General features: G+C 39.7%; 1 protein-coding gene across 1 annotated transcript in view; it reads right to left on the reverse strand.

The window, feature by feature from the left end:
* The window catches only part of FBN2 (fibrillin 2), a 245,033-nt gene that overhangs the window by 105,533 nt on the left and 130,548 nt on the right, over positions 1-8,952 (reverse strand). The window contains exons 8-12 of the mRNA XM_029941159.1: positions 8,543-8,776; positions 7,399-7,536; positions 2,801-2,920; positions 1,747-1,872; positions 297-419 (exon numbers count right to left, since the gene is read on the reverse strand). Coding sequence (XP_029797019.1) covers positions 297-419; positions 1,747-1,872; positions 2,801-2,920; positions 7,399-7,536; positions 8,543-8,776 — 741 coding nt within the window. The remainder of the gene's footprint in view (positions 1-296; positions 420-1,746; positions 1,873-2,800; positions 2,921-7,398; positions 7,537-8,542; positions 8,777-8,952) is intronic.

Raw genomic sequence — 8,952 nt, forward strand, 5'->3', positions numbered from 1 at the left:
TAGGCATGGGCTACAGAGAAATTATTTCTATATTGTCTCTTCCAGGCTTGCTAGAACCAATCTGTCAGTCCCTTAATTTTCCCCACACCATTATTATTTTTGTAAAGGTATCACTGTTCCTAGAACACAATGTGTGTTTTCCTAGGAAGCTTTAGACACCTGTCTCACTGAGTTAGCAAGAGACGTGAGTAATATGAAATCTGCATGAAGAAACTGAAGTACTTCTTGCATGATTCATTCAAATAACAAAGATGGTTTCAACCGTGGTAACTTCCCAAGCTCAGAGCCACACATACCAGTACAGTAACGCCCATTTGGAGCCAAGACAAAGCCTGGTCTGCAGATGCACTTGAAGCTACCGTCTTCATTAATGCACATGCCGTTCAAACACATGTTGGTGGTCGTACACTCATCATGGTCTGCAGGAGAAGAGCAGTTACTGACGCCACCAGCCTTGTGGGAGCTGGCGCCCTCGCCCACCACTAATAATCACCAATCACACCCATTCTACTACATCAATGAGCCATGTACTCACTGTTTTCTTTTTTCCTAATCTGAATGCCAACCAAGTGAGGGCAAATAGTGTGGAGAATTTGAAGGGCGCCCATATGCCCTAGGCATAAGGGACATGAAGGAAAAGAAGTAAATGTTGGGGCACCTGGGGGGCTCACTCCATTAAGTGTCTGATTTCAGCTTAAGACATAATCCTGAGGTTCGTGAGCTCGAGCCCTGCGTCAGGCTCTGTGCTGGCAGCTCAGAGCCTGGAGCATGGCTTCGGATTCTGTGTCTCCCTTTCTCTCTGCCCCTCCTCTGCTCACGCTCTTTCTCTCTATCTCAAAAATAAATAAAAATTTTAAAAAATTTAAAAAAATAATTAAGTAAATGTTGTGCTTAGTTGTTATTCAAACCACAGGAGAAGGGTTTCAACTTTGATTAGCAAAAATGTTAATAACTTCAGGGGTACAAGGGAAATGATCTGGACTTCTACCAGTGGGTGAACTATCACTAGTTGCTGTGTGAGCAGAGTATTTCTGAGAGGTACTGGTACCTACTGCATTGCCAGACATCGCTGGGACCTCAAATTCAGAGACTGGATTATCACATATGCTAAACATTTTTATATTCACAGGTCAGATAGGAGATCGGAGGTCAGGGGGAGACCTTTCGTTTTCTTTCTTCCTTCCTTCCTTTCTTTCTTTCTTTTTTTTTTTAAGGTTTATTCACTTTTGAGAAACATAGACAGTTGTGTGAGCAGGGCAGAGAAAGAGAGGGAGACACAGAAACCAAAGCAGGCTTCAGGCTCTAAGCCGTCAGCACAGAGCCCAACATGGGGCTCGAACTCACAAACCATGAGATCATGACCTGAGTCGAAGTCAGATGCCCAACCGAGCCACCCAGGCGCCCCAGGGGGAGACCTTTTCTAACCTGTTGGTGATGTAATGGCAAAATGTGAAATACTGTAGGTACTAATAATTACCTAATGGAGAAGAAAAACTGTTACTTTTAATCAAACATATATCACAGAGAAAATTCCCAGAAGCAGTAAATTATTCATGGTTATAACATTTCCAAGCTCTCCTTTGACTTTGAGGGTCTCATGTTAAATGCATTTATATTTTACTTATGTCATCTGAACAATTCTCACATGTGTGTTGTGTGAGCTTTCGTGGAAATAGCATACATGGTTCTAAATAAAATTGTATATCCCTTAAAAATCTTTTGCAAGGAAGCAGGCAGTTTCCATACCAACACAGTTTTTTCCATCTGTAGTTAGTTCAAAGCCGGCATTGCAAATGCACTGGAAACTTCCATCTGTGTTCACACATCGACCGTTTTTACAAAGGACCCCATTCTGGATGCACTCATCAATATCTGGGATGATGAAGAATGGCCAAACATTACTTCTTCACAGTAACCACAGATACAAACAGTAAGGTAACAAAAGTGATGTTCAATATCCAATCTGTGTCTTACACATTATACCTAAGATCATGTTACTTCTGTAGCAAAATTTCCATCTCTCACTGCTTTTTTTTTTTTTTTAAACAGCCCTTGACTTACTGTAGCAGAAGAGGGCAAGAAAGAGGAAAATGGGTGGGTGTGTGCAGGGAGGCTAGGCGAGGGAGGGCAGTGCAGTGGAATGGCTGGTGCAGCTCCTGTGGGCACAGTGGTTGAAGACCTCCGAATGCAGAGCAGGCTGTTGAGTAGGAACACAGGAAGGTTCAACTATCGGGCTTAGGAGCAACATGAGGCCACCTGCTGGGTGAGCTTCTCTGAACAACTACTCATGGATGAACAGGAAATGAAAAAGAAGACAAGCAGAGTCACCTGCTACAAAGAATCCTGATTCAAGTCAGTATGGAGGATGGCAGGGAGTGCAGCAACAAAACACTGAACCGAGACGAGGTCTGACTTGGGGTTGGGCTGTGTGTGAGGCTCAAAGGAAACAGTAGTGGGAAGGACTATAACTCCTAAACTCCGTTAGTCAGAGAGCAGTAGGGCTACTGATGTGACTTGAGAGGAAGCTGTGATCTAGGGAACGGAGAGAAACGGTGTTGTTTGTTTTTGTTTGTGTGTTTTGTTTTTGCAAAGCCAGATATCACGTTGCCAGGGTTATATGCGCAAATAGTGTTTATGTGTAAAGGAAGCACTTCTGAGGGGAGTATAAAATAAATCTGTAGTAATGTAACAGCACTTACTTCATTCCATGTCTTATTTTAATAAATTTACTTTTAACCTCAACAGCCTGGGTCACTATATTTCATGGAACATTTTCATATGTGAAAGCAAACTGCCTTACCAATGCACGCTTGCTTAGTAGGAGTCCTCTGGAATCCAGCATGACATTTACAATAATAGGATCCAGGTGTGTTAACACAATCTCCATTAGTGCAGGGATTTGATGTGCATTCATCAACATCTGTGAGCAGCAAAAGAAACCATTACAGACTTCACTCCGTTTCTAGAAATGTTTGTTTAAAGTACACTGAGGCCCCCAAATTGGAGAGAAGGCCAGTCAGCGGTAATAGTCTAAATAGTGGAGTATTTATAAATGAATGAAAATTCCTTTCTTCAAATACAGAGGCCAGGCTAGAGATTTACAAAAATACTGCCTATTGGAAAGTACAAGGAAATTTGCTTTAATCAAGAAATAATGATTTTTTCAATTTGAAAAAAGCACAATGATTAAAAGCTCTGAGAACCTCTTTTTTTTTTTTAAGCTGACTACAAACTCACAGCGATGAGTTCAAAAAGGTTTTAACACTTATCTACAGCAACCCCGGCAAGTTAATAACCTCTCCATGGCCTTGTATAATAATAGAAAACCAATGAAAGATGTCTGAAGATTGTATGTATAGATTGTGGAATTTCTCTGTTATTCTATGCTGTCCTCAGTTAGATATGTAACTATGCAGGCATCAAGGCTTGGTTGTTTGAAGTAACATACAGTGGGACAGAAAATGGAAATTAATTAAAACAAAGTCTATTATATTCTGCAGCCTCAGATTTCTTTAGGATCTTAAACGGGCACAGGGATCTTTTGCATAAGCCAAGTTCAATGCAAATATGAGTTCTGATCCTCAATGTGAGAAATATTACTGTTTTTCATTTAGTTCTCCTAAGGCTTGATTAAACGCAAACCCTTTGCAGAATTCAGGGGCCCCAAGACAAAATGGCAGCTTGAACAGTCTACCCAAAGCCCATAAAAATCACAAGTGCCAGAGTCAGAAAACGGTAAATCCATCTTCTCTCAGCAATGCCCATGAAATATAATTTTGAATGCTAACAAATTAAAACCTTGCTGGCTAGTGACGGCATAATGACTTGGCATCTCATGCACATGTAGAGGCCATTAACATATACAGTTTCAGCTAAATTGGAGAGCACAACAATCAAATGAATTCACAGGTTTACCATTTTAATAAACAGATTACTCCTCTCACAGATGGTCTTTAAACAGAAACTGTAATCTATCAAACTCACCAACCTCATTTATATAAACACTCAGAGTAAATGCAATTAAGCCCTCTCTGGTACAGGAGGGGAACAAAAAAATCTCATAGCAAATTAAATAAAAACAACAGAGAATAACAGGATTAAATGTTTTTTCAATTCATCCAAGGATGCCTTCAGCCCATTAAGATTCACTTACATTTCAACTTTGGTTGATAACATCAGTTCTACTGAGCCAAAGGAATGAAGCAAAATGAGAAAAGACAGAGTTTAGAGCATTAGCAAGCATATAAAGTATACTTAATGGACTTTCAGTATGAACTATCACCCTGAGTTTGCAGTGTGGGAAGATAGCTTAAATTCTCTAGTGTACGTCATTTGAAAATGCAACAATTAAAAATGTGTTGTAGATGCACCTTTTCAGAAGCGTCATTGTAAAGCTCTGAGACCATCCACCCAAGCCCGTCTCCTGTGGGAAGAAGTCAGTTTACTTCTCCACTTCGCCTTTCCCTTCCTTGAAAACCTGTTCCCAGGGCCTCCTCATTGCTATGATGGATCTGGCCAGTTATTTTGCCATTAGAGCCCTTACCCCTCAGAGATCACACCAAGAGCTCAGTACTCAGAAAAATACAGTAGTTCACTTACTCATTTCTTCTTTCGAAGTGAAAACATCTACCAAAAAACTATTAGTGCATTTAAAATCCATACCTTTAAAAACCCACTTTCTTTTTGGGATTGCTGTGAGATTTTAAGTTTTAGCCTAATCAGAAATGACCTCTGCCATGTTCTGAAATGTGCATTTCCAAGGCTCTTGATTTGGAGGTCTCGTGGCCTTGTACTTCCAAGTGACCACCTCTGTTTCTCCTTGTGTTGGGGAACAGGGGCACTGTGCACTTGGGATTTTTCCTATCTTTTCACTGGGGACTGAGTACTTTTAAGCAAAATTCACAGGATTTTAAACACCTGAAATAAATGAAGTCATTGAAAAAGATGCTGATTATCAAACTGGTTACATTCTCAGATACTACTTGAAAAATATTTTATATTCCAAATTAGTAAACAGTTAATTAAGGGCTCTAAGATTACCTGTGCCCCAAGAGAAACATAAAGTATTTCTTACTATCGCCAAACAGAATGATTTCAACGGAATTAACACCTACTGCTAACAGCAGTTTGTCTTATATGGACATAAACGAGTGCCAGAATTACATTTGAGAGTAGAACTCTCAGGAAAAGGAGAAAAAAAAATGTGGTGAGTGAATAAAACTGTTTTGAGGTCTCAGGAGTAACTCTCAGAATAGCAAAATGGAGCCAATTCTATTGTCCTTGTCTGTGATCCTTTAAAAGAGGTGCCCCTTTCATGTTCGGACACTTCATCAGTATCCACTACAAGTTCCCAAACAGCAATGGCAGTTTGTTATTCCTCAAAACACAGTATAATTAAAGTAGTTACTAACCCTATCTTGGGCTCCTATAATTAAAAAAAAAAACTGGTTAGCCTATATCCTCTGACTTTTTCTGAAATCCTGACTTATTTATAAACTCAAACTCAAAGTGATCAGAAGCTGACCCTACAAAGAATACTGAAATAAAAGTATTAAAACCTTAGTTTCTGAAAATATGCCCTGATACTTATCTTTGTCTCTATGAATTACTATGGTTAGAAAGATAGCCTTGCCTGGGTTTTAACTTTGCAGGACCAGAGGATGAGATCAATCTAGGACGGAATGGTTTGTAACAATGTTTCGGTAAAGTACAAAAGTTGGAGATATATTAACACATTCACTGTATAGATGTGCAATCCCAAAGCTACGGAAGACAGATGGTTAAAAAGGGTGGTAGCAGCCCTTCTCGTGCGGGTTCCAGAAAAGGAAGGGCCTATTTAGGACACTGATGATGTGATGAACTCCCGTCCTCTGCATCTGGAGTCACACTACCTGTGCATCACCCTTGGGGGAACCACAAAAATAGTCAGTGCAATCACTTTCTGTAAGACTTAATTCTCTAGATGAACCCTTGTTGAGGAGAGTCTGGGTTGGACGCATGACTGCCAAAAAAACCCACTCGGGGCCTACTTATTTCTTGGTTAGTGAATCATGCAGTGACACATGAATGGCAAACATTCAATCAGATTTCAGCTTTTATATGTACGTACAAGATTCTATATATTATGTACCTATAATCATGTTTTTCTGATAGGAAAGCCATTTACAAGTCATTAATGATAAATACGTCAGCATTTCACAGTTATCGAAAATAATCACCTGGTCCATTACTTAAACAAGTGTCCGGGAGTATCAGCTAAGCCAGGGATCCTGTATCATCCTAGGGTGAGGCATTGATATAGATTATGTGAATGGTCCCTTTAGACCTGTGCAGTGCAAAGCTTGTGGAACTGTACATGAGGATCCTGAGCTAAGCCTCACTGAATCATTCTGATCTTATAGCTCTGTATGTAGTCTAGAATGATCGGTTTTTCCAAAACATCATCGTTAGCTCACATTTTCCTTCATAATCATAATGTACTTTAAATTTTTTCAGTTTGCCCTGGCAAAATGATGATACTCTCTGTTCCTGGTCTGTCATCGTATGTTATAACAGAAGACATGAACCCAAACAGGGTATTTAGGGTTATGCTAATTATGAAACATATACACAATCATTTGCTAAACTACTCCTAAATTAAAATTATCCTCAAGAGATCATCAAAATCTTCTTCATTTAAAACCCAATAGATTTTTTTTGGCCCTCATTGTGTTTGATTTTTCTGCCATACTTCTCATTTGACAATACTTTGCTCCTCAAATGGTATCCTTGTGTAACCTCAGTGACATAACAGTTTCTGGATTATTTTGCTGTCTCACCAACACTGTTGCTGAGTTTTCTTTATGGGACTATGCTGCTGTTACAAGGGTTCTAACCATAGCACTACCGTTATCTTTCTACTCTTGCTGGGGCTCAGCCTGGGTGACAATATTCACCCTTGTGGTTCTAACAGCCGCCTGTATGTCACTGATGCCTTGATCTGTAACTCTAGCTCTGAATACTATTAGCTTTAGATCTTTGTAACTCAACGTCCCACATGCCTAACACTAAGTATGTCCAAAAGTGAGTCATCAACTACTTCCAATCTACACCTTCTGCACGGTGACACCACCACCATATTTACAGCGCTGCTCATCTAAGAAGGAAGGAACGAGAGAGGCAGAGACAAAAATCTCAATATTTAGCATGTGAAAAAGCCGGGGCAGGAGGAAGATTCTTGAAGGGATCTATCTCAGCAGCAGGTTAGAGGAGTCTATGGAAGATCATGCACGCAGGAGAGACAGGCTGGAAATTAGCTTTGCTTCAAAAGACTTTTCTTTTAATGCTCTCCAGCCCAATTGAATCCTATGGCCTACAAGCTATGAAAAAACACAAGAGCATTAAAGAATCATAGCTTACCTATGCAGTCCCCATTTGAATCCTGCTTGTACCCCATGTTGCATTCACATCGGTAGCTAGACACAGTAGGTATGCAGCGTCCATTTAAACAGAGATTAGCATGATGCTTACAGATATCTATTGTCTGGTTCAGAATAGCTACACAGAATGAAAGCACAAGTGGTGTTTCATCATTACAACATACACTGCTTTTACTGAAGTTGATTTTTAAAAGGATATTTAATAGTCCACTCATTAGGTGTACACAGCAAAGGTTCACATTATTCTACGTTAAAGCTTGAAAGCACATTGTATATTTAAAACCAATTCTGTATCCTATAAGATTATTTTAAATTATCTCTATTATTTAAACATTGAAACTCTAAAAAATCTTCCAGAGACACATGGTTGTAACTTGCATTTGTTAAGTTATACATCTGGAAATCTTGCCTATAATGATGTCTTTTCAAAATTTCAGGAATGTTCTACTGTACATTTGAATGCTTTCCATTTCCATTTTTTCCCCTGTAACTGTGCTGAATATTCAGATATAGTAAATAGGCCACATGCCAAAAAGAATAAACAGAACACTGTAGGACATCATTAAATATTATTAGCAAGAGTAGTTCTTATAAAAAGAATGGACTTAAATGTCAAGTACACCAATGCCAGTTCTGGCTTGAAACCCAAGTTATCCAACAAAAAAGGGTGAGGAAAAGAAAGATATTTCATTAAAATATTTGGATAGGCACAGAGCAAGACTTATTCAGTTTATCTCAGTTGAAAAATGGTTCTGGAAAATAATTTAAGGGGTCTATAAACAGGGCAGCTCCAAACGGCCAAATTAAATACACTGGAACCAAAAACATGCTCTTTAATGGTGTCATCTGGACTGGAGTGTTACCAAGCTCTCGTCTTTATTTTCAAGAGAACCCGGGCCACTCTTCCTATCTCCAAATTAGAAGGCTCATGGAACAGAAAAATGGTATTTTCCTAAGAAGTTTTTACTACTACATTATTTAGATCCTGAAATAGGTTTTTACACACACACACACACACACACACACACACACACACACACACACACCCTTCTGAAAAATATGTTAATGAAAAATATTATCATTTAAGGCAGAAAACCAAGTCTACACGAAGAGTAAACACTCACTTAGTCCAGTGATGATGGGCCCCTGTCCCCCGGCCCCTACACCAGCTCCCCCAACTCCAGGAGAAAAGCCATTGCCTCCAGGGATGGGGATGAAGCCTGTCCCTCCTGGGCCATAGCCATTGCCGTTGCCACCTGGGGCAAAGCCATTCCCCCCACTGCCTCCAGGTCTGGAACCAGCACTCCCTGGGATCCCTCCTATCGGAAGTCCATCCATGCAGAGTCTGCGATATTCCTCTAGAAGAAAAAAGATCAGTTAAACATGGATGGACGCTCTTCTGCATGAAAAAGGCCATCTGTCTATTGTAAGATTACTTTAGATTATCTCTATTATTTGGCCTAAATAAGTAAGGTATTATCTTGATAAATGTTTTTAATGCTAGTAGTGGCAGAAAAAGGTAGAGATGTTTCAG

Source organism: Suricata suricatta, chromosome 6, assembly GCF_006229205.1.
Source record: "Suricata suricatta isolate VVHF042 chromosome 6, meerkat_22Aug2017_6uvM2_HiC, whole genome shotgun sequence".
Lineage (NCBI taxonomy): Eukaryota > Metazoa > Chordata > Mammalia > Carnivora > Herpestidae > Suricata > Suricata suricatta.